The sequence below is a fragment of the Salarias fasciatus genome, chromosome 23, assembly GCF_902148845.1.
Source record: "Salarias fasciatus chromosome 23, fSalaFa1.1, whole genome shotgun sequence".
Taxonomy (NCBI): Eukaryota; Metazoa; Chordata; class Actinopteri; order Blenniiformes; family Blenniidae; genus Salarias; species Salarias fasciatus.
In genome coordinates, this window is record NC_043766.1 from 23616903 (window position 1) to 23641843 (window position 24941).

Consider the following 24941-nt stretch of genomic DNA (forward strand, 5'->3'; position numbering starts at 1 on the left):
TCAACAGTTGGATCTCTACTGCAGCGGATAGCACTGAAAAATCATATTTCACATTAAACATTCAGTCATACGTGGTGACAAGAGAAGTCAAAAACACGAAAATCTATGAAAAATGACAAGAACACATTTAAAAGTACAGATATCAGCATCATTAAACATAAGTGTTCTTTTTATTTACCACAAGTCAAATCGCAATTGCAGGACTCGACATTATGGCATCTTAAACATCGTGCAGCCTGACACACAATTCTCGATTAAAATCAAAGTTGAGACACAGTTCAAGCTTTTTTTTTTTTCTTTTTTTTTCTTTTAATACAGGCAGGTTAAAAAGCAGCAAAACATTTGGACTGATCACAACTGCTCACTAATCTGTGTAAAGTTAGACACCTGATGAAAGCCACATGCTTTCATTATCTGGCCTCAAAGGTTCTGGAGACACCCGATTATTTGATGACACACCTGGGAATTGTTTTTCATGAGCAAAAACAAAAAAGAAACATGAAAGTTAATGTGAAACTAACAAAAAAGCTTCTACGATCTACTCTGGTTTGTGTAAATCTCTCTTTAGGTGAATCTGAATTAATGAGAGGTAGGTTGTTGTCATCCTAACCTAACAAATGCAAGAAAAATAATTAGCTTTTTACCAATTTACCTGGCAGAGATTCAAATACAGCACAAAAAAAAGTCTTCAATGATGTGTTATGATAACTCAGTCTATAAGTGTTTAAGCTGAAATTACTGAATCACTTTACACAGAAAATATTGTAAGCGTAGTTATTAACCGAAACAGAAAATACTTCCACAAATACAGCACATGAGAATAAATAAAGCCAGCATCGACAGGACAAGCTGCTGGTTTCAACAAAAGAAAAGTAACTTTTGATTATCTGCATGCCAGAGCAAGTTGCGATTAATGCTTCTATTTGAGAAGTATGGACCAGGTAATGCTAAATCATTTTTAACTCACCAGGGCACTCAGTGGCTGAATTCTTGTTTTTTTTTTTTATTAGTTATAGTTCATGTAATCCTTCAAAGTGCTTGAAATAAAAACAGAAAACTACTTTTGTTTTCTATCAGTAGTTAATAATCAAAATCCTCCTACATTTAATGCTTACCATCAAATGGCTTTGATTAATGAATCAGGCTTGTGCTCATCTGGTAGCAAACACAGACGTCTGTTGTACAACATCGAGGAGTGTCAGGCCGCTGCGGGGCGGAGGACACGGAGACCCAAACATAAGCTTATGCATGTTTATAGTAGCCGAGAAAAACTCGTCACATCAAATCAGAGCAGACAATCAGTCAACGGAATACACACGCAGTTAACACCTGAACATCCAAAACACAGCACGGACAGTCAGTGTGCTGAAACACTCAGGAGCTACAGTTGGTGCCGAGATACTCAGGCTTAAGAAACAAGTTGCTTTTTCTTTGACTTGAGCTTGATTTTCTACGGTTCAAAGAAAGGAGAAGAACGCGGTGACACAGTTCAACGAGGTCTCAACATGCCGCGAAACGTTTACCTGACTGGTTATCGGTTGGCTGGAGCACAAAGTGCTGCTGCCTTGCCTGCTGCCGAGGCGTTCGGGACTCAACGATAAGACAAACACACGTAAACTGCGTCGTTACTCCTTCCTGTCAGTAGTGCTTCTTCCACCGTGACTTCCTGCTGAGGTGGGGCAGCGTCATTTCCCCCAGGTGGACAGATAAGCTCAGCAAAAAACAAACACATCAAGGTGAAGTTGCCCCGGGGATTTTTTTTAACCTCTGCTACTGGTAAGAATTTGTAAAAAATAAATTTATCACTAGTCGAGGGAGCAATTTCACCCCAGCAGTGTGGGGGGGGGGGGGGGGGGGGGGGGGGCAGCGAAGGAGCGTTCAGGGAGCGCGTGTGTGTGTGTGTGCGCTCAGCTCAACGTTTTGATCTTGTCCAGCAGCGCTGGTTTGAGGAGGGTCGGGCTCTTTCCACCCGCAGCGGCGATATCAGCCTGCACTGCTGCATCCCAGGAAAACGTGAGCAGAGCTGCAGGGACCTGAAATAAAAGACACAGCCTCATATCAACAGCAGAATAATACAGAATATATACACAGCGTGAAAGGGTTGGAAAAATACAAGTTACAGCAGGTGTGGAAATGTGTCAGATTACATTTTGTGCAATAACACCAGTAAAATCTAAATAGCAGTTTATTCAGCTGCTCTCTTTTGCAGAGGCCGTTGCAACACGCACTGCAGATTTGCCCTGTGTTTTATGCATGTACTGGAACCGGCTGTGCATCTGGTGATAAATTTATTGCAAGAGCAATAATAAAATGTCAAACAATAACCCAGCTGAAATAATGTCTGTGGTGTTGGTATTATCTAATGCATTATTGATCTGCTCTGTTATAAAACACCCAGACCCCCCAGGTCATCTGGATCAAATCTGGTTCCTGTTTCCAGATTCACAGCAAAAGATAGAACCTTTCTATCTGCTGCTGCCTTCCATTAATGCAATTACTAATTTCATGCAGTTTTTACAGTGTTTTTAATCAGACTCTTAGAAAATATTTCTTTCAATATTTTTATTCACTAGCAGCTGTTGATATTTGCTGATGTGAGGCACATTAGATTTTGTGCTTTAAAGATGAAGTTGCCTCAATTTCTTATTGATCAACCAGCACAAAAACAAGATCAATATCATGTGGGAAACTAACGCAGCAGCAGCAACTGTCATGGCTGAAAATGGCTCCATGGAAAAGGCGAAGCAGAGCGACGGCAGGCGCTCTGCTTTCCTGTGCCTGGTGCATTCAGTGACCGATCGGAAGATTTTGGTTTCAGCTCACCAGGTTACACTCGGCGAGAGCGACCTCCTCAGACTCCTGGAGTTTTTGACCTCCGGGAGCAATGAGTTCAAACGGCTGCCAGCCGTCTACCAGCGACTCCCGCACAAACCCGAACAGCACGGGCAGCCGGTCCCAGGCATAGAAGGTCCCTGGAGGGGGGAGGATGAGCAACAGGCGCATCAGCAAAACACAGCTTTCACAAATAACATATATGAGGATGACTCTGTTCAAAAAAACCAAAACAAAAACAATTTATTTGATTTAAAAAAAAGAGAGAGAGAGAGATAATGACCCTGTAGCAGGTTTCCATCAGGCAGTCTGATCCTTAACAGGGTGTAGTTATATTTCCTCCTTTCCCTCTGCTCATCTCTCTCCCTCATGGCTTTCGTACGCAGCATGGCGTTTTTCTCCACCAAATCACTCCTGAGAAACGCAAAAAGAAAAAACCTGTTCAGTCCGGCCACTCACAGACAAACCCTGAGGTTTACACCCCTTTTTCCAAAGAGCATAAAAAACAGGAAAATCTACAAACATATCGTCCATCATTGAAGGGTGTGTTACAGTCTGTTCGTGACTGTGGCTAATGCAGCTTACATTTTACATTTCACTTGAAATTTGTGTGCAGGTTTAATTAAAATGTAGTTTTACATTATATTCTACAGAATAAAATGTATGAGTTTATTTTTTCCTCATGCAGCAGGACTATGAGAAGTAATGATTCAAAGCCAGAGCTCGCCTGCTCCACCTCACGTCTAACAGACGGTCAGTTTCTCTAGTGATTTTACTGAGTAACACAGCAGGTTATTACCAATACTTACCAAGAAGGATTTGTTGAATTACTACAATTTGGAAGTGATGTACAATGTGTTTGACAGATTATAGATAACTTAATTGATCAGCACATTTAAAGCACTGTGTGATATAAAAGTCACTTAAAAATAAAGTAATGCAATCAGGAAGGCCTCTGATAGGCTTCAGATTTATTCTACAACAGAGGACACAAACCCAAAACATACAGCCAATGCCGCCATGAACTATCTTTAGTATAAAGAAAAACAGTGAGTGACGGCAGCCACAGATATTTCATCAAGATTTAGTCTGTTGGGAGTTAGACAAAGATTTCATAAAATCAAAAAAGACCAGAGCTTCATTCTCTCAGATAATTGGAACAACTTCCCTGCAGAGCTCTTTAAAAACCTCTGTTGAGAGTCTACTTCAAATGCAAAGGCTCCCCAAATACTGACCTTCCTTGTGCACTTCGCAGATATTCATTGAAAAGATAAGATTATTTGCTGAGATAACTGGGACTCCCAGGTTGTGTCAAAAATCGCATTAAATGCTACAAACTTGGGCCAAAACAAAAGATTTGAGTTGCATGATCGTCGGGAAGGGAGCAGTGGAAACACTCTCTCAGAGCTTTAATCTGCGATGGAAGGTGATACAAGTTATTAATGTATTTCAGTAAAAGGTGTGAAAATGCAAACGGTTGTTGACAGAAACCATGAACTAATTAAACTAATGGCATTATGTCCAAGATCAGAAAAAAAAGTTTGCACAATCTAAATATAAATCACTCTAATCAGAACTAAATTCTCAGAAAAATTAGGCTTTTATTTCAGTTTTGAGGTTGCATGCCACCACTAAATAACAAGGCTGTTTTTGCTTGGGCTTAATTTGATCCTATATACGCCAATTCACCCAAAAAAATGCAATCATACTTCTGTTGTTGCTCCTTTTTGAGTTCCTCCGCTGTTAAGTTGTAGAACTCAGGCGGCAGCTCGAAGCGCTGGGCGTTCGAAGAGGGTCTGAAAGCTTGAGGCTGCCTGTCCAGCTGAGCTCTGACTGGCTCTCCTCCCTGAAGACGATCCCTTCTCTCCTTCATCAGCTCCAAGGCGTCGGGACTTTGCTCTGGTAGCACCAAGAACTCCTCTTCCCCCTCTGATGTCCATGAAGAATGAGCACAAATTTATAATTGTGAAGACTTATAAATAGAGGGGAAAAAAGCTGCAGTTAGTGGACAGACAAATAAGGATTTGTTTACCTTGGCCCTCTACAGGAAGCATGACGCTTGTGAAGCCCAGAGCCTGCAGGAACTCTCTGCTGCCCTCTACACAATGCACTTTCTCCTGAAACGGAACAGGTTGAAAATGCCTTTGAAAATGTCATAAAGCTGTCCTCATGAAGCAAGTTTTCTGACTGAACGTACTGTTGTACCTGGAACACTTTGTTGCTGAGCTTGATCCTTCTGTATTTTTCCTCTGAGGGGTTCTTGCATATATTTTCAACATATCTGTTGACAAAACAAACAGAAAATATATAACAAGAATTAAACAAAATGCCTATTAACAACCATCAACTGTACAAAATATTAGGAAAACCATTTCGTGGAACATGAACAAGCATTTGTCATCAGCTGCTCAGGAGAGGCTTACTTGCTTATAATGTCAACAGCAGCTTTCACTTTATCCTTGTCTTTGTTAAACGTGTGAACCATCATTACAGACGCCTCCACTGCGTCCTCCTCAAACCGCTGAGCAGGAAAAGCAGAGAACATGTTTTAACCACAACAGTCTTACTCAGACGGTATTACTGTTGTTATAACTACACACAAACTGAGGCTCAAGCTGAATCAAAAAGAAAAGAAAAGAAAAAATTCTTCAAACCAACCATAAATATGGCCTCCTTGATGTGTACGTCCCTCTCACTCTTGGTCAATGTGGCTCCAGTTAACGGACAGGTAAAATACACACCAGACACAGAGAGGCAGGAGGGGTCTCTCACTGGTACTTTGGCGCCCTGGACATTACAAGTCAATTTCAATTGATTTTATCAGAACATAATTTTATAATAGTACACCTGTGCACCCATACCTCTGCTGAAGTGTCCTTTTCTCTCTCAGCCAGCGCAGCAGCCTCTGCTTCGAGCTCTCTTTTGACTTTGCAAAATAAAAATTAAAAAAGTCCACACTAAATAGTGCCTCGTAATAGATGAAAGCAAGAACTTATAATAGTGTAAAATACAGAAATCCCTGCACTAATTATCTGATGACTGCAACATATGCGCTTATTAAATGTAAATCAAACAAAGGATACTGAAACTAAATCTACTTTGCATACAACCTAATGAAAATCAAACAACAAATCAAGGAAAGACACAAATAACTGTCATCCATCTGTCTATCTCATAAACCAAGTGGTTAAAAAAAAATCAGCCTTCAAACGTCAAGTCAAACGATGCACCAAAGCCAATGTGCAGCTTTAAAGGTTAACCATCCAAAATAACAAAACATCCATAAATGTTGAAACAAAGAGAGACAGAGAGAATGGCTACAATGTGAATCAAAACAACACTGACAGGGATCAGCAGAAATGCAAAACGCCACAAAATTGGGACTCATAACAAAAATGAATATGGTCAAAATTACACAGTAGATGGGTAAATATGCAAAACATCCTCATGATGAAGAAACGCAAGAGACCGCTGTGTTTTTGGTCCTGTGTGGAAGGAGGAAGGACAGTGCACAGACTCTACAGAAGTCTCACCTTGGTTCCTGATGGCATCCTGGGAGGTGTACACCTTGGGCCGCTGCTGCTGTTCAATCCTGGCCAGGGCTGCAGCTCCAGCCCTCTGGGCTCCTTCACTGGGAGCATAGCGGTTCTGTTTGGCACCGGAGCTGCTCTGCACCACCTCAGGCTTACTACTTTCAACCGGGAGAGAAACGCGGAATGATGAGACCTGAACCACAGGCGCATACGTGACATGACAGCTTTCCCCCCAAAATGTTTAGTGGAGCCATAAAAAGACGTCAGCACCGAGACAATAGCGACTTCAGTGTCAGAGTTAAATCATTAGCTAATTAAGATTGACCAGGGATCTGTGAGGTGATTTTACTCTGGCAACAGAGGGACGCCTCCCACTGTGCACGCTGTGATATAACCGTACACAATGCAGCACTGAGCCCGGATAACACAGGGACGAAATGACAAATCTGTTCCGATCAGCGTCAAGACGAGCTGAAAGCCAATAATCCTCCTCGCCACTGAGCGGGTGTTAGCTGGCGGCTAGCAGCTCTAACAGTTAGCCCCGCCGCTAGCTGCATTCGGCGCTGCAGAAGCGGAGAGAAGTTTGACCAATTTACCTGGAATCCTCCGTCAGTTTCTTCCCGGGGCCTGCAGATTTGAATTTAATGTCTTTTTTGATGTCTTCGAAAAACTTCTTCATGGTCTTCAGTCGAGTCGGTAAAACCCTGGAACTGGAAATCAGGGGAGGAGGAGCAGCTCGCTGGTCGGAGCGCAGAGGAGGAGGACCAAAACAAGCTGTCAAACCAAACCACTTCCGCCCTGAGGCGGCCCCCCTGCGACCAACTGCAGAACTGCAACATGAAACAATTACACTTTTTTATTTTATTTTGTCAAACCCTCCTTTTAGAAACACACATACAATTGCACGCGTGCACGTACACACACACACACACACACACACACACATACACTTTTAAAACGTGAGACCATGAGACTATTAGAATGTTGTAGAACGTAATATATGGTAATCAAGCTTCCTCAGTGGAACATAGGGCCACTGGGTGTGTGTGTGTTTATATATATATATATATATATATATATATATATATATATATATATATATATATATATATATATATATATATATATATATATATATATATATATATATATATATGTGTGTGTGTGTGTGTGTGTGTGTGTGTGTGTGTGTGTGTGTGATATTTTATTCTTATTCTTAGATCTTTCTTATTTTGTTACTAAAGTGTGTTTGAAAATATGTAAAATTGTCAAAATGATCAAATAAGTGCAAAACAGAGAATTAAAAAAATGTGAGTCATATGTGACATTCATAATAAGTAGATAAGCTAATAGCATATGCCTCCTCTATGTGTTTAGACAAGTCTTAATGAGAGGTCAATATTTTCTGAGGTGGTACTGACTGTGAGATGTTTGAAAACAAGATTGTCCTTCCTTTCAGAACTAATATGCTTTTTAGTTTGTCGTTTTGGGTGTTCATCTTGAGACAAGTGTCTTATTTGACATGCCCTATGCCATTAGACTCGTACATTCAACTTCATATTAGCCATTATTAGCACTCATCTCTTTAAAGGGTGTGAGTCCCATTGTGGTAAAACAACTTGTGTTCAAGACAGTTGTTGTCTTCTGATTCACCAAAGCTTTGGTTTAACAGCTGTCTCTGTTCCAAACCCAACCTTCTTCCAGGAACCTGAGATCCACCCTGTGTCAGGTCACATCAGATTCTGTTTTGTTACTTTGGTCTTGCTTGCTTGTTTTCCTTCAGAGGTCTACTCAAGTGACTTTATGGCCTTCAAAATATAAAACAAGAAAAGATCTACATAGTTACAGAGGTTAAATAATCACAAGACACTGTGTTAACCAGATATGAACAATACCCTGAAATTAAAAACAGTCTGTAATGGCAGATCGATGCTTACTAAAATAAAATAGCTCAAATGACCATAAAGCCACACTGACGTAACTGACGTAGCAGTAAAAGTGGTCTTACAGATGCAACATGCCATATTTGTTAGTAATACGTGAGATATAATATGAGATACTATTCTTTCCAGGAATGTAATTAATATATTATTCTCAGAGTCAGTTGATACATGATAAGCTCTAACTATTTTCATAACAGTGACCCAAAACAAGACGAAAAGTGCTTAATGAAGAAAAAAGTTGAATACTTTCAGGTTGATGAAGAAGATGATAATTTTATTATTATTATTATTCTTTGCAATCTCGTTGGAGGTCACACTGAAATACCCCCCAGTGGTTCAAAAGGATAAGGTAAGCATTTTAAACAGATGGACATCTGTCGATAGGATATCAATTACGATTAGAGAAATGAGAAAAGAGTTGTTATTCTTATAGTGTCATGAAAGCTGAAACTAACAGGAAATTTAGGTTTTTTTTCTTTGTTGTGTTTGGCTGTCTTGTCAAAAGGGCATAGAAGCACATAAGCTGGCCTTAGCTGACACTGAAAGAAAAGTTCCACCTGTCAATCACAGGGCAAGCACATAATCACCACACAAACCCACACCTGTAATTTAAATTCACCAGTAAGATGACAAGTATGTTTTTTTTTTTTTTATGTAAGTTTGACACTCCTTATAAAAGCTTAAACAAAATAGAGTGGAATGACAAACAGAAAAGATCTCAGTGGGGAACGAAGTTTGCAAATTTTATTTTGATAGCACTGCACCAGTACAACCCTAACTGATCTGTATATTGCACTGATGCATATAATAGTAGAGAAACTTTGAAAATCTGTAGCTACACCTTTTGTGTGCAGTTTCATGTATGTTGCAAAGTATATCCATATTTCGAAATCCCCATTTTTGCATTAACTCGTGATCCCAGAACACATTTCAATTGGTTTGATTCGGAATTTGGTCTCTGAAAAAGAATTATACTTGCTTTTTAAAATTACTATATTTGACATGTAATGTGAGGAATATATCAAAGAAATATTCACACATGTAAAACAAGATTGGACTTTTTTCATTATAAAGGAAAATGTCCAAAAGAAAATGGAATGATATTAACATGGCACTCTTTTTTAAACTGAAAAATCATTGAACAGTAGTTTTCCAAGTGCTTGGTTTGCTTCCACTCGAGGGCGCCAGAGAATTTCAAGGAAAAACAAACTTGAAAGCAAAAAAAGACTGAAAACCTACTTTCACATTTTTTCATTACTAGAGAAGACATTCAAATAAAATAACATTTGATGAGGCTAAAATGCTTAATTGTTTTGATTGCAGCATACATTTATGTGAATATAATGAATATTAATGACTCTTATAAACCAAGATTTAGTAACAAAACCACAGATTTAACAGTTATTGTAGTTCATTGGCTAATAAGAAATTTCAAATTAAATCCATCTAAATGTCTTGACTACAATCAAGCCTTTTTTTTTTTTTTTTTTTTTTAGTTTTAGGTAGCCCAAACATTAGTAAATGACATAAGACAATGAAATGGGGCAATGGTGACATGTAAACTGCAATTACCGGGCATTTAAAAAAAATTGGTTTGATAAAATAACGAATAGTTTCACACTACTTACCTATTTTTCAAAGATTAAATAATAAATAAATCAACAAATAAACAAGTAAGTAAGTAAGTAAGTAAGTAAGTAAGTAAGTAAGTAAGTAAGTAAGTAAGTAAGTAAGTAAGTAAATAAATAAATAAATAAATACATAAATAAATGCAGCGCAAAGTTATATCCATGTCTAAGTTATATCCATCTATCTATGACTATGTCCCTAAAGCCTGGCTTTTCCAGGTGGAGGCTATTTTTAGATTTTACGAGTAGTCCTGAACGCATCACTCGGCCGGTCGCGCGCGGTCGCACGTTCCTAACAACGCCGTCGCTTTTTGCCACGTCAGTTATGACGTATCAGGAGGCGTCGTTCGGGTAGGAGGAGCCCACGCGAGTAAAAAGGAGGCATAGTGAGTGGCATTTATGCTCCTACAGCACCCCGGAGGAGACCCCCACAGAGGTAGGACTTCCACACTTTGCATGCACTGTCGATCGGTGTTTTCATTCAGCTAACAGCCTCTTCCTCTGCTAGCCGCTCAGCTGTTGAATCTGTGGCGGCTGCTGTCAGTCGCTGCTGCTGCCGCTGAGCACAGAGGCTGAACACACAGCAGAGGCTGAACACACACATCCTGAGAGATGCGGCTTAATACTTCTCACATGATTATGTGTAGTATCAGTACCTGGTTCTGTTATACGACAGTACTCTGACTTTCTCTGTCTTTGCTTTGTGCTAAATGAGCCGGGCTTGGTTTGTTTTGGTACATCCTCAAATTTGCCATCTGTGCAGAAGACTTGTACGTCAAATCTGTTCGCTGTAATGGACTCCTCATAATGTGATGATTTTGTCTGACAGGCATTGCTGCAGTAAGTTTGACCTGAAGAAACACAATATGCCTCCTCCTGTAAAGTGAGGATTTCCTCATTCACGCTGCTGCTTTTCTGGGTGTGGGATATATAACAAAGACTAATCAAACACTACAATACACATACCTCATCTAAGTGTTTATCTACTCTTGCAGTATTAGTGAATAAGCCTGCTGGGTGTAGTCTCCAGTCTTACCAGCTATTGACAAGAAGACAGGATGGAATACAATGTCACAATGTATTTGCAACATTTTCAGCCATCCGCAATAAGCACACAATCATCTTAATAATTTTGTGGAAAGAAATCGGTGATTACTTAGCCTGTTTATTGTTCGGCTACTCTATTAAATAAACAAAATTTTACAGTTATTTTTGTAAGCCAACTTCACACACAGTTGCACACAGCATCATGTCAGTGAGTCAGGTTATTGAAATTATTGGACGTTTAGTTTTCACTCTTCCATTGGTCAAACCTGTGCTTGTGAGTCTATCCTTTGCCTGACAAGATCCACCCACCTATAAACAAACCATAAAAGCCCTGCTTTAAATTCCTGGTGTGTATCTCCTAAATCTTCTACATTTTAACTAAACTATAGACAGGCCTTCAGGTTTTCTCAGTCACAGCTGTGCACCAAATTACCATTAATCATATATCTTATTCTCTTTCAGTCTGTTTCTTTGTGTTAGTGTTAATCAAGAACAACATCTATCATGGACCCAAGCACCAGTGGACTGTCACAGAAGTTGGCTGAAGCCGGCCAGTCTCACCTCCTGCAGTACTGGGGTGAGCTGAGTCCCGAGGGTCAGACTGAAATGATCCTGGACCTGCAGGGGATGAACTTTCAGGAGATCAATGGGTTCTTTAAGAATGCCATGGAGACATCGAGCAGCAGCAAACATGAAAAGATGGATTCCCGCATGGAGCCAGTACCCAGGGAGGTGCTGGGGAGTGTGACACGAGACAGGGATAGCCTCAGTGACTGGGAGCTGACAGGTGAGCTCCATCAAAAGTGTAATTGCACACACTTGCTTTTTGTGACTTAATATTTAACCTGTATTTGCTCTGAGTATTTCCTGTTACAATGAAAAGAAATGGATGTTCACCAGTATGTGGTTTTATTGCGTTATTTTGTGCTACTGTAGTTAGGATATGGGAGCCATTATCAGCTGTTTCTCAAGACTTCCTTCTTGCTGCCTGCACGAGACTGAAAGGCTACTGAACATTTGTACTCCAGTACAACCCCTGTTACCATTACCCTGCTTGAACTATAGTCAACTACATGTAAAAAGTACTGTTTTTGAAATATTATTCAGTAAAATATAGGACACTTTGCTGCAACTGCTCAAATTATTAGTATTTAATTATTTAATGGCATTGTAGACAGCAGGCATTGTATTCAGTTCACCTTTAAAAAAAGTACTAGGAATTGTTAAATGAATCAACATATTGGCTATAATAATGTTGCTCAAAGTTTTTAATATTAACTGTAATTGGTGTAATTAATCAGATAATGAAGTATATGCTATGCAGTGAATTGTACTTCAGTGAATTAAAAAGCAAACTTGAAAAGATACTCATAAAAGTACAACTACTCCCCATCACAAAAAAAAAATCTTTGAAAGTTAAATTAGAGTATCTTTCATTCCGTAGTTATATTCCTAGAGTAAATGCATCACATATTTGAAATATAATTACTTCAGACTGAGCTTACAAGAGGCGTCTCAGGATCATAGTAATAATTCTAGTTTTTATCTGCTTCTTCTATGTTTACTGTCGGCACAGTAGTGTCTGGAGAGACTGTTGCCTGTACAGTAGGTCTTCACATTACCTAATTTTCCAAGTGACAGACCACAGGTGGTAATAGAGGGCAGAGACTTACTGGTATCAGACTGGGCAGCTTTAGGGGATTAAAGCATCACATGTTGGCTCTCATGCAGTGATGCCGTGATGGGTTAGTCGTTCTTTCCTTAAATGATTTACTGATTTTTTTTTTCTTTCTATTTTTTGAAGAGCCCAGAGCTTCAACGGCAGTGTTTTCAGTCAAGACTTGGGCATTAGCTTATCCTAAAGTTCTCGTCGGGTGACGTCAGACGATCCCCGCATGCCCCCTGTGTTCCTGCAGAAACTCAAAAACTACTCCCAGTCTCCTTCTTCTGCGCACATTCTGAAATTTGAGAAAGTCTTTTTGCAATGTTCATTACACGTTTGCGCAATTCCCCAAGCTGGCGGAGGGGGTTGGAGCATTTAACAAGTTAGTTAGACTGTTTAGTCCCTGCGGGTGGGTGACAGCGGAGGAGGGCTGCAGAGAACATCTGGTGTAGATTTTGGGGCTGACGTAATTAGAGCTGCCTCTTGACCTCCATACATGAGGTCATTATGGGACTGTGTGCAGGGCGTGGTGTGTGTGTGTGTAGTAGTCAAAGTCTAACATATCCGCCCAGTACATGGGTATACAACTCTTTTGGTTCTGACTGTGTTTTGAGTCACGTAGCAGCAGTTGATGTCAGATAAACTGGAAGCACTATGAACTATCAACACAGTGGAGCGCAGTAAAATCAGTGAACGGCTGTCATGGGTTGTTAGATTTTGGTTTATTGTGTCACTTGCAGACATAGCTGGTTATGACGTGTTTGTTTTCAACTAAAAGAATGTTATTGATGCATGTCATCGGCATGAATGAAGTTACTTATTATTTATTTAGAATGTCTTTATGAATGGCACTAGCCATGCACTCTGGCCTGCAGATTAGATGTTCTGCTGGTGTATTGGGGCTGTGTGCATCCTATCAGTGTGATTTATGTTCCTATCACATATACACACATACAGTCTCTCCTGTTGGCTGACTGTTGAAACTCTTCTGCTTTTCAGGCCTTGACTGCATCTCCCAGAATAAAGTGGGAGCCTTACTGCTGGCAGGAGGCCAAGGAACCAGACTTGGGGTCTCTTACCCCAAAGGCATGTATGATGTGGGTCTGCCGTCCCACAAAACCCTCTTTCAGATCCAAGCAGAACGTATTCTGAAGCTGCAACAGCTGGCTGAGCAGAAGCACGGAGAAGAAATGAAGTGCTGTATTCCCTGGTGAGACAACTTGACTCTTTCTGTTTTGTTCCACTGAAACTGCTGCTTTATTTGAGAAAAACAAACAGAACATCTGTATTTAATGACATCTGAGAGAACTGTCCCACTTACTTTTGCACCAAGTTTAACTGGGTCAAATGTCTGTGCGGACCGTCGGTCAAGGAAGCTGTTACTGGAAGATAATAACTTCCATTCAGGGCAAATTCATGTTCAAGGAGATAAGAAGTCAAAGGGCATGGACCAAGACCTCCTCAGTCAATATAAAAAAAATGACAAATGTTCAGTTCAAAGTAAAACATGAAAGGAAAATTCAAATTCATTTTGAGACAGTTGAAAACATAAAATATTTCATTAAAAAAACAGGAAAAAAACTACAACCATCTCAAATTTACAAAGGAGGCCTTCTTTCTTTGTTTCTCCTGAGCGTGTCTCCCTCTGTTTAACCTTCAGGTACATCATGACCAGTGGCAGGACCATGGAATCTACAAAAGATTTCTTTGCACAGCACAACTACTTTGGCTTGGACAAGAACAACGTCATCTTCTTCCAGCAGGGCATGCTGCCCGCCATGGACTACAACGGCAAGATCATCCTGGAGAGCAAAGGGAAGCTGTCCATGGCCCCTGGTAGGCTTCCACAGCGCCGTGGACTCGAGGCTTCGTTCGGACCATGAGATGTTGGTCTTGTTCACTTTGACTCTGTGTGTTTGTGTTGCAGATGGTAACGGAGGCCTGTACAGAGCTCTGGGTAATGAGGGCATCATGGAAGACATGGAGCGCAGAGGGATCGAGTTCATCCATGTTTACTGTGTCGATAACATCCTGGTTAAAGTGGCCGACCCCGCCTTTGTTGGCTTCTGTGTGCAGAAAGGAGCAGATTGTGGAGCTAAGGTTGGTCAGATACCTTTACTTTTACATGTCTTAGTTAGGCATACAATTAAATTGTCATGTCATTTAGTTTCAGCAGTTAAGTGTTTTGTGAGGATTTGTGGCTTCTTGGTATCAAGACTTTTTCACCGTAATCGTAAGGCGAGCATGTCACATTTTTGTCTTTAATCCTGAATTAAAATCAAGAATTTTATTACATTTTTCATAAACCAAAAATAATACCAAAATTATTAAGTCTGTTACAGTCATGTATCATTGTTTTTTTTTTTTTGTTCTTTTTTTTAAGACTAGGAAGTCTATAGTGAAGTGTGTAGCAACCACACACAACACACACACACACACAAACAAATATTAAATTTTTAAATGAGCTGTGCGTCCATGTGAGTCGTCTGCGTCCATGTTAACCATGTAAATATTGATTTGTGTAATAGGAAACGGACCAGTGAACCGTGTTCGTCAGCAGCTGAATCAGGATGACTGTCTGTGACTCTTTGAGATTTGTCGTCGTCTTTTTTTCTTTTTTTTTTTCTACAGGGGGTCTCAAAGGGTTGAAGGAATTGATTCATATTTGTGAAGCATGTGTCAGTTGAGGTGTGGTCAGTTTGCTGTGACAACAGTTGAACTGTTTTCAGGCAACTGCAGTTCCCACCGTTCACCACTGGGTGGCAGTGTAAGACACTCGGACGTCTGACTGCTGTCTCCTGGAGAATTAAATCAATCACAGCTTTCAAGGAAATTTGAGGTTTGAGGCCAGAAACAGTCTCAACTTTTCATCATGTTCTCAGATAACACGAATGAGATGTTAAGATGCCATTTTTTCCCCCCAAACAGTTACTTTGCCTAGCTTATAATTTATATTTTCAGGAAAAGGTATTTCAGAGTTGAGCCAAAAAGTTATTTTCCTCTGAAAAATAGACACTTTCACAATTATTTTGAGAGGCGTTTGGTAAAATGACTGCACGGTGTGCAGCGGTTAGGACTCTTTAACGGTCTCATGAGTATCACTTGCTGCGTAGTTTTTATAAACTTGGATATAACAGTTTGACTGTAGGTCAGATGACAGTTAGGAAATTTGGCAACATCCATCTGCAAACCCCTCTCAGTGTTGGACATAAGACGACCAAAGTGGCTGAAATGAGCAATAAGGGAAATCACCTGCCCCAAAAAAATGCAAAACATTTGGCAAAAAAAAAAAAAAAAAAAGGCAATCGACTTGGAAAATGGCAGCCCAGCAGACAACCCAAGTGATTTAGTAAATATTTAACTAGAAATGAGTTTCTGCTGCTCTACATACAAACTCCTCATAGAATGACTCCATGACAGAAATAAACTTGCCAAGTATTTATTTATTCATTGGAAGAGACGGTGCTAACCAGCAGACAGCTGTGCCTATAAAGAGCTCATCAATACTTTAGAAAGGGTTTGTCACATTATTTCTTTTGTCTTTCATAACGTGAACGAGAAGATTTTATTAAAATAGCTTATATTGGCGAGTTTGTTGGATTTCTAGAGGGACAACACATATATCTTCAGGCCACTACGCTGGTTTATGTGAAAGCTGCAGCAGCAGTTGTCTCTCTTATAATGAATAACTGGGCCTTGGATTATCAACTTTCAAGTGGACGAGAAAGAGTGGAGCCATGTGTTTGTCAAGTGAACCAAATGAACATTAGTGGTACAAAGGCAACATATGTCTTTCTTCAGCAATACCATATGATTAATACTTTAGTGGCAAACCGCTGCTGCCCAGCCTTCCCCGTTAGATTGATGGAAAAATGGCACATACCATGGTAGCTAATAGAAAGTCAAGAGTGCCTGTCTTGTTAATTTTGTGACAGTTGATTTAATTGTTTTTAGATATTCAATATGTCTGAAGTTCTGTCATCTGATTGGCCCTGTCTAGAGGCTTCGCTTCTGAGCCGTGTCACTTTAAATACATTCTGTGTATATTTTCTGACTCCTTCAGAGCAGAGTTCAAAGTTTCGCTGAAGACCATCCAGGCCCAGCTCCTGTTTGACATTATGAGACGTGTGGTGGAGCCGAGCTGGAGGGATCAGATCAGAGCCGAGTCCCACCCTCCATCCTCGTAAATTACTGAGCACTGCTAACAGTTCATGTGGCTTCGCCAGCCCCCGCCTCCAAGCCCCCACCCCGTTCACCAACCCCCTCATCAGGACTCCACTCTGTCATTAGCAGCAGGCGGATGGGCAGAGGGGGAGAGGTTTTTTTTAATTTTTTTTATTTAGTGCAGACTTTAACTTGCTGCCTTTATGAAGTGGAATACACTCATAGTTTCATGGCAGCCTTTCAGTGTTTTGAAGTCAGTTTTGCCTTCTTTCGCAGACCCAGTCTGCAAATATCCCAAAATACTGCAAAGTATATTTGACAAGTTGATTTTATTCTGGTCCCATGTTTACCTGAATAGTTTGAAGTGAGAGACGATCCTCTGACAAGATTTAAGTCAAACTTGTAGATTATTAAAAATGCTCCCCACTGATATTAATAGAGTATTTATATTAGATTATTTTACAGAAAATTAAGATATGCATCATTTTTCTTGTTCTAGATTTCTCCTCTCTGTTTCCTTGGAGAACTTCCCCCTCTTCCTCTCACAGGTGGGCCTCATATTGGCTCCTCTCTTTCCGCATTTCTCCTCCTCTTTCCTTCCTTCCAGCAGGTAGCGGACTCGGTTGCTCCTTTTGTTGGCAAGCTGACTTATTTTTCAATGTGTTTTCAATTGTCCCTTCTTGTTCATTGTAAGGATGGTCGACATCTCACCGAACTGTTGCTTTTTCGGGGCTTTCATGTGGAATAAAGCGTGATGATTCTTTTTTTTAGAAATTATCATTTGAAACCAGGCCTGTATAGTTGGACACTAAATGTGTCGCTGTGAAGTGTTGGAAGACATGAAACACTCTGTATTTTTTAGTTTTTACAACTATGAGTAAACACGTGCATAGAATTGTCTGTGAAACACCAGCGGGCTTTTACTTTGAAATTTGTCCACTTGACTGTATGACTTTTGCCATCAGTGTGAAAGGATTTAATGACATCTGGCACAGATGTTGTAAGCCTCTACCATAGATCTGGTTTGTATTGTAATGGCGAAATTACCAATGAAGGTTTCTCCAGAAACAGAGTTTTAACATGACCGGTTCCGCTGTGGATATGGAGTACATATTTAGATTTTTTTAAATAGACTTTTAAGGGTATTATTGTGTGATATACTATCCATTTCTGTCAATAATCTTTGATACGTTCATGTTTTTTGAGTTTTAGTTTGATTGTCCTTGTTGGGATCTGAGGCTTTTATTTAATTAAAAAACTAAAAAATCCTTTTTGTGATTAATCTTACAGGTGGTGGAGAAGACCAACCCGACAGAGGCAGTGGGTGTGGTTTGTAAAGTGGACGGGCTTTACCAGGTGGTGGAGTACAGTGAGATCACGCTGACAACGGCGGAGAAACGCAGTGCTGATGGTCGACTGATGTTCAACGCAGGAAACGTGGCCAACCACTTCTTCAACTTCTCCTTCCTCAAAGATGTAGTAGAGTAAGACAAAGAAAAAAACAAACAAACTTGTTTTCATCTGCTTAGGAGATTTTTGCACCTTTTTATGTATGAGAAACAACATATGATACACATTTCATTTTGTCCCTCTTTGTGTATGTTAGGAAATACGAGCCAAAGCTGCAGCACCATGTGGCCCAGAAGAAGATCCCATTCGTGGACACTCAGGGCCAGCTGATCAAACCAGACAAACCAAATGGGATTAAAATGGAAAAATTTGTCTTTGATATCTTCCAGTTTGCCAAGTGAGTTACCAAGTACTTTTTCTGGTGTGTGTGTGTGTGTGTGTGTGTGCGTGCCAGCCAGCATCGGTGTGCAACATCTCATCTCAAGCTTAAACCTTTATAAATACCAAGAACATGATTTCTTTACTCTCCTCTTGAGATGAGGCTGCACTGCATTCGCTCCTCTGGCAGATTTCCGGGGGTTTGTAGTTTCACTGGTCTGAAGTCTGTTCTCTGCGAGAGTAACCCCTTTTTCCGTGCTTCATCATGATCCTCCAACCCCTGCCGGGTCATTCAGTTCTCCAGCGGCCCAGCTGATGGAGCCCGCCAGATTTTCTGCAGAAGCACGGAGGTTTATGAGCTGTTCAGTCATTCCACGTTTTCCAGTGTTACTTGACGTCAGCTCTGAGTCAGGCCGCTGCTAATGGAACTTTACATTTAATGAAAGGATTCCTGTAATGATTAACTGATGTGAAAAACACAGCAGGCATGACCAGCTACCCTCACAGTTTGATCACAGATTTTCAGAATAAAATGGGCCCTTTATATTTTCTGGTCATGGCGCGACCAGATTTCTACTGAAATCCATCTGCAGAGATGTCAGATCCTGGTACTGGAAGGCCAGAGCTGTGTATATGTTAAACGTTTACCTGCTCCATCACGGCCAAATCTGATTGATATGTTGCCTTAAACCTGATTATGCACGACCTGACACGCCAGCCTTTACTAACACTTAGAGTAGCTCGTCTCGTCGTCTGCTGCACATCTATTATTCTCACTTACTGCTGTATAACCTTTTTGTGGTAAGAAGTCATCGCACATTATACAAATATTGGGTTGTTTTGCAACCTCAATATCCAGTTTTCTTAATCCATTAGGAATTGGAGTGATGTGTAGACACAGTCCTCTGTTTGTCCATGAGACGCCAGACCAGTGAAGAAATGAAATATTTTGTAATCTTCAGTAACATAAAGTGAGGAAAATGTGAAATCATGTTGTGTTTCGCTTTTAAAATAGAACTGCTCAAACACTTCAAGCAGTCTTAAACGGAAAAACATAAACACTGTCTCAGGCCATGATGAACCGGTACAGTTATGTCTGGACCTTTGGAAACGGATGAAACTCGCCTCATTTTATCAAGTTGTGTTTGCAGTGAAAACCTGGCTTCTTTCTTCCGGTCCTCTCAACAACTATAGTTTTTAAAATCTGGGGAGTGAAGTTGTCTCAACTTTAAACCATTAGTTTTTGACAAACCACAACCCCACAAATGTCCTCAATTTAATATATAGACTATAGCTTATGGAAAATTTTCCTTACGTTTTGATTTTAGAATCATTTATTGTTTTTTTTCTGTCTTAATATAATTTCTCTTTGTTGTACTTCTTCTTTTTGTTGCTGTTCAGCCGTGTTTCAGCCCAGTTTGACTTGGTCCACTGGTGTTTTCTGTCTGTGCGCTGACGTGATGCTGTTTCCTTCCAACAGGAACTTTGTCGTGTATGAAGTGCTGCGGGAGGATGAGTTCTCCCCGCTGAAGAACGCCGACACCCAAGACGGAAAGGACACGCCCACCACGGCCAGGCACGCCCTCATGTCCCTCCACCACCGCTGGGTTCTCAATGCCGGGGGCCACTTCATCGATGAGAATGGCAGACGTGTGCCAGCCATCCCCAGGTGACCGCAGCTCATCATGTCAGCCATGAACATAAAGACAGGTTCCTCCGGATCGCCCCTACTTCCCAACACTTTCCACACTGTGTACAGATTGTATGCATTGGTGTTTTCTGTTTGTGTTACGGACATTGTGTTCTTTTAGCCTCACACTCTCACTCCCCCGTCTCATGCTTGGTTTGCCCCCTGTGTGTCCCGTGCAATGTTTCCAGAGACGGAGCAGCAGGCAGTGTCACAGATGATGGCAAGAGAAAGTAATTATCCCCCTGCAGTCCTGAGTGCATGGTGATGGGGTTTTGGCTTTCCTACCCTCTGTCGCTCAGACTTGTTAACACCATATAACATTACTTCTGATCCTCGACATCCCTTTCCTTCATTCCCACTGAAAATGAGGAGCCTATATGGACATTTTTCTGTCTCTCTGCGCTTAGTTGTGATGAAGGAAATGACAGCGAGGATCAGCTTAGTCAAGTGAAAATGCACTCCTCTCCAGCTCTCTGCTCAGATGGCGTACTTTCATAATGACCTGCTGACAGATCATTTTTCCGTCTGGTGGTTTCTACTAATTCACCTACTGTATTGCATGCTGGGTGAAGGGAACCCACGACTGCACTTCGGTGGATGATGGAGCCTGTTGATTTGTTTACAGGATAGTTGCAAGGTAAAGCGATCATTGCTTGCTAATTCATAGTAAAAAAAAAAAAATGTAAATGCTTGTTTTTATGACAGAAATAAATGGGCATGTGCTTCACTAACATTCAAGACATCCATGAATGTTAGTAAAGAGATAATTTGGATTATCTAAGTGGGACTGTATGAGGTATTTATCAACAAAATGACTGCAGTAGATCGACACACCCTCAGTTTCAAGAAGCAGACGGCTGCATCATTAAATCAACCAAATAAAAGGTTATTTACAGTGAAAAACATTCTCAACAAAAAGTGATGCACACAATAAAAGCACACACAAAGGAAAGACATTAGGATGATGGACTGGAATAATTTCACTGATTAAAAAATGAGAGCCAGCAGAAATCAGATGAAGGTTGAGCCAAGATGGCGGCAGGTGTAGACGCAGCGACCCAGTGCTCCGCTGTAGTTCACACAGCTACACTCTGAGAAGGACTAAACCTCAAATCAATCAATAGGTGTGTTGAATTGAAATAAAAAACAAAGGAGAAACATTATTGAAATTTCTGTTATTATTGATAAACGCAATTCCATTCATGAGTTTTCTTAAAAACATCAAGTGTTTGACAGGATAGTTCATCAATAACCTTACAGACAAGGTAACACCTATTGAAACACTTGGCAACCTCCTTGATTTAGTTATTTATTTATTTATTTATTTTAAGCAACACTAAGGAACTTTCAGTTTTCGTTGATTTTGGCGGCGCCAGTGGACAAAAGCGGTAGTGTTTTGCCTGAACGAATACTACAGTTCCCATGAGGACTAGCGCATGGCGTTGTAAAATGCTGCTCCCGGTGGCATGCTGTCGCCTTCATTTGTTTCCAGTGGCTGTGTGAAGGACGGATAGCGACGAGGTAATGAATCTAAAGGTGGCTAAACAATGTTATACCGTGATGTGACGCATGCTGTAAAGCAGTCCACACATTTGGAGTTTTTTAGTGTGCAGGGTTCCTACCACCCTCCTCACAGCTGCTCAGTCCAAGTGAAAGCAATACTGACGCCCTCAGGCCGTGACAGAGGGGTCATTCAACTAGATGTAAGTCCATGTATCATCACAAAAGATGTTAAAATGTTTTAAGGTTGAAAAGTTCCTTAGTGTTGCTTTAAGAAGTTGCATTTTGTCTGCATTGTTTAGTCTGGCTCTCTTCGTGGACCCAAAGATCAGTAAACTCTTCCTGGTCAAAGTTTCCGATACCAGCCTGCCGCGTGGGTAATAATGTAAGAAATGAAAGAAGAATTACTGTGTGGGCTCGACTCAGTGTTCTTGCTAGAGCTGTCCGGAGCAGTACTTTCAGCTCAGCTTCAGAGTTACTGCGACTGTCTGCTTCTTCAGACAACCTGCCGTGAGTTATTTGCTCACGCTCGATAAATGCCTCATACGTCCTCCGGCTAGATGATCTGAACTATCCCTTTAATCCTCTGAAATGTTGTGCTTCTTTCCTAATTATTCAGCTTCTCCTTCAGGCAGCTGCTCAGCAAAACACCTGAAACACCTGATGTGTGATTAGTGATTGTTGTCTGTCGTGATTATCTAGAAACAAACACGCTGGGTGACGGCAATGTGGTGCCAAGGTCCTCCGCTTTGCTTTAAAAGCTTTGTGTGGATGAGCAGACATTACCTGTCATTCATCTGTTTTTTTTTCTAGAAGAAGTCTCTTTTGGTTCAGAGAACTAATCACTGGTCACGACGAAGCTCTGGCTCTCTGCGTTTGATCTCTAATCACAGCCTGAGTAGAAGAGCGGCCGTGTCAAGGCTTCACAGCTGCTTCTCTCGGCTACAGTCTGTCCGGCTCCTTCATCAGACAGTCACTCATTCTGTTGTCTTCCCCCCCATTCCTCTCTGAATGTGTTCTTTCCAACGTAGCCTCAAGGATGGAACAGACCTTCCCATCAAATGTGAGATCTCTCCGCTGGTGTCCTATGGGGGAGAGGTAAGGGGGCAGAGACTCATCTTTTAATAGAAACTCCAGATGCCGTTGTGCTCCTGGTTTCCATGTTTGAGCCGTTAGCCTGAATGAATCTGCACTGGCTCTCATGACGTCCCGTTGTCGTTGAAGGGTCTCGAGGACTTGGTGAAGGGACGGGAGTTTCATCCAACTCTGATGATCGATGAGCACGGCGTCCGCGAGCTGGTGAAGAACGGAGTTTAACCAGTGGAGGAGAAACCGAGAGAGAAATAGGAAAAAAACCCCAAAGACCAACCTTCCTTTATCTTCTCCATGTTTGCTGGGATAAAACTGTGACGACATCGCTGTGCAATAATAAATGTAACGTGCATGTGTAGATGAAGGAAGCTGTCCCGTTACAATGAACGAATGAACAGGCGTAACGTTTACCTTTCAGCACCAAGGTTTCTTTACATTATGTCTCAATATCTTACTTCGGTTATTGGTATTCTTGTTTTCAAGAGCACTTGAACACAACTTGAAATGAAGTACGAAATCGCTGTCATACTGACTGGATGAAGCAGATTGCAGGTGCATCTATTTATTTTGCTTATGAGACTTATTTTTGTATGTACTTATAGATCCATGGACTCATTTTATCGAATGATTTTTGTACAACAGTTGACCGAGATAAAATGATCACACATGTTTCTTACTTGCGTGTAATCACGGTACATGGCCTGGGCTGTGGGGGGTATTTATAATATTTGCTTCTTTCCTGATTGTAATCTTAGCAGACTTGGGATTATTTAGCTTTGAGAGATAACATAAATTCAATCACATTTATTAAAGTTTTCTACAAAGAAAACCTGCATGATGCATTGCCCTTTGTGTTTTTGTCGTTTACTCAAACTGTGCATGCTTTAAAAAAAAAAAAAAAAAAAATCACCGTACAAAATGTGAATGTATGAGTTTCACTGGGCCTGTGTCTGCGGGGTGTGTTTTTTACATTTAGCTCCTGCTGTCATGAATCAGAGTTTCCAGCACATGGTTTGTGTTCGGGATGGGCCAGAGCATGCAACTCTGCAGCAGCTATTCAGGAAATACTCTTTGTGGCTCCTTTCTGACTCATTTCTTTCGTTCTGACTCTCAAGCTCCAATAACTGCGTAATTGCTCGCCAGGCTGCAGTAGGGGTACTTTAGCAGGAAAGACACTCACTTTTACGGTGTCACAATCCGACTACTTGCTGTAGCATTGGCTGAAGATAGTGTTTTACCTTTAAAGTAGTGCCTCATTAATCCTCATGCACATGGATACTGTGCAAACATTTTCAACACTTCCTCTGTTTAGAGTGTCAGTGGGAATGTAAGGTTTCATACTGTTGCTAAGGTGCTTCCTGAGGCTACACGCTAATGCAAGTCAATACTGCATTATTTTAATGTCACTACTTTTGGAAGTAAGTAGCTGATTACAATTATTGAATTAGTGAAATTTCTTTGAACTCGATAGTTCTATTAAAACAGACTTAGGAAGTTCAATCCTCATCTTCTCACAAGCAACTGCTTTTTTCAGCACCAGCATCAGCTGTTTTAACAGCGCAACTATTTTATTTCAATAATCCTGAACTAGCTCAATCATCCCAATTTTTACTTGTAAGCTGTTGGTAACTTTATGATCTGTTTTACTTGTTTGTAGTTAATCTTAGCTGTATGTCAACATTGTGTGGGTTAGTTTAATCTCGTAGTCATCTATTAAGTTCAGCAGAAGTTGGGACGTGTTATTTGGAAAGTGATACTTTGAAATATACACCACCTGTTTCTGGAAGAAACAGACTTCGGAACTGATGACAACAAGAAATAATAATGAAAGCAGAGAAAAACGATGAATTTGCAGGCTGCAGTCGACAAGTGATAGAAAGGTACCCTGATGTTTATACAGTGGCTGCAAACACGTCTTCAGCACTGAATGCAGATTTAAACTAACAACCACCACTACAAACAACATAGGAGAGAGACAGCAGCTCTGCAATCATGTCATGTATAATACAGGTAACATGTCAATCATAGTGTGGTTATGTAATTTGAAAGTAGTGATAATTTACTAGTATGTTGTGTCAAATGCAGAGACATTACAGCGATGCTTTATGAAGCAGGTCCAGT

The 24941-nt window shown here is 40.7% G+C and overlaps 2 protein-coding genes across 5 annotated transcripts; one reads left to right on the forward strand and one right to left on the reverse strand.

Annotated features, from left to right (window-relative positions):
• Positions 1-242: 242 nt before the first annotated feature.
• ubxn6 (UBX domain protein 6) lies at positions 243-7121 on the reverse strand. Of its 2 annotated transcripts, none has more exons than XM_030083753.1 (11): positions 6962-7121; positions 6366-6520; positions 5694-5758; positions 5491-5619; positions 5256-5353; positions 5038-5113; positions 4865-4949; positions 4542-4761; positions 3116-3246; positions 2824-2972; positions 243-2033 (listed from the first exon to the last, which is right to left on the reverse strand). In XM_030083753.1, the coding sequence occupies exons 1-11, from the start codon at positions 7042-7044 to the stop codon at positions 1908-1910; spliced, it is 1317 nt and encodes a 438-aa protein (XP_029939613.1). In that variant the 5' UTR covers positions 7045-7121; the 3' UTR covers positions 243-1907. The 2 variants fall into 2 exon arrangements, with proteins under 2 accessions (XP_029939613.1, XP_029939612.1); XM_030083752.1 differs by having other exon boundaries at positions 6366-6523.
• A 3154-nt stretch (positions 7122-10275) lies between these two features.
• uap1 (UDP-N-acetylglucosamine pyrophosphorylase 1) lies at positions 10276-23641 on the forward strand. 3 transcript variants are annotated; one of them, XM_030083623.1, is made up of 11 exons: positions 10276-10372; positions 11464-11770; positions 13646-13856; positions 14307-14482; positions 14574-14746; positions 18101-18294; positions 18417-18557; positions 20019-20207; positions 20417-20458; positions 22760-22826; positions 22953-23641. In XM_030083623.1, exons 2-11 carry the CDS (start codon positions 11488-11490, stop codon positions 23043-23045), a joined length of 1569 nt encoding a protein of 522 aa, XP_029939483.1. In that variant the 5' UTR covers positions 10276-10372; positions 11464-11487; the 3' UTR covers positions 23046-23641. The 3 variants fall into 3 exon arrangements, with proteins under 3 accessions (XP_029939483.1, XP_029939482.1, XP_029939484.1); XM_030083622.1 differs by having other exon boundaries at positions 10277-10372; positions 11446-11770; XM_030083624.1 differs by lacking the exon at positions 20417-20458 and having other exon boundaries at positions 10277-10372; positions 11446-11770.
• The last annotated feature ends 1300 nt before the right edge of the window (positions 23642-24941 follow it).

Coding starts and splice junctions, on each gene's coding strand:
- ubxn6 (XM_030083752.1), bottom strand. CDS start 7,044: ATGAAGAAGTTTTTCGAAGACATCAAAAAAGACATTAAATTCAAATCT. Junction 4,762..4,864: donor GCTTCCTGTAGAGGGCCAAG/GTAAACAAATCC, acceptor CATGGACATCAG/AGGGGGAAGAGGAGTTCTTG. Junction 3,247..4,541: donor AAAAAGGAGCAACAACAGAA/GTATGATTGCAT, acceptor TGCGTTTCTCAG/GAGTGATTTGGTGGAGAAAA.
- uap1 (XM_030083623.1), top strand. CDS start 11,488: ATGGACCCAAGCACCAGTGGACTGTCACAGAAGTTGGCTGAAGCCGGC. Junction 13,857..14,306: donor ATGAAGTGCTGTATTCCCTG/GTGAGACAACTT, acceptor TTTAACCTTCAG/GTACATCATGACCAGTGGCA. Junction 14,483..14,573: donor GAAGCTGTCCATGGCCCCTG/GTAGGCTTCCAC, acceptor TTTGTGTTGCAG/ATGGTAACGGAGGCCTGTAC.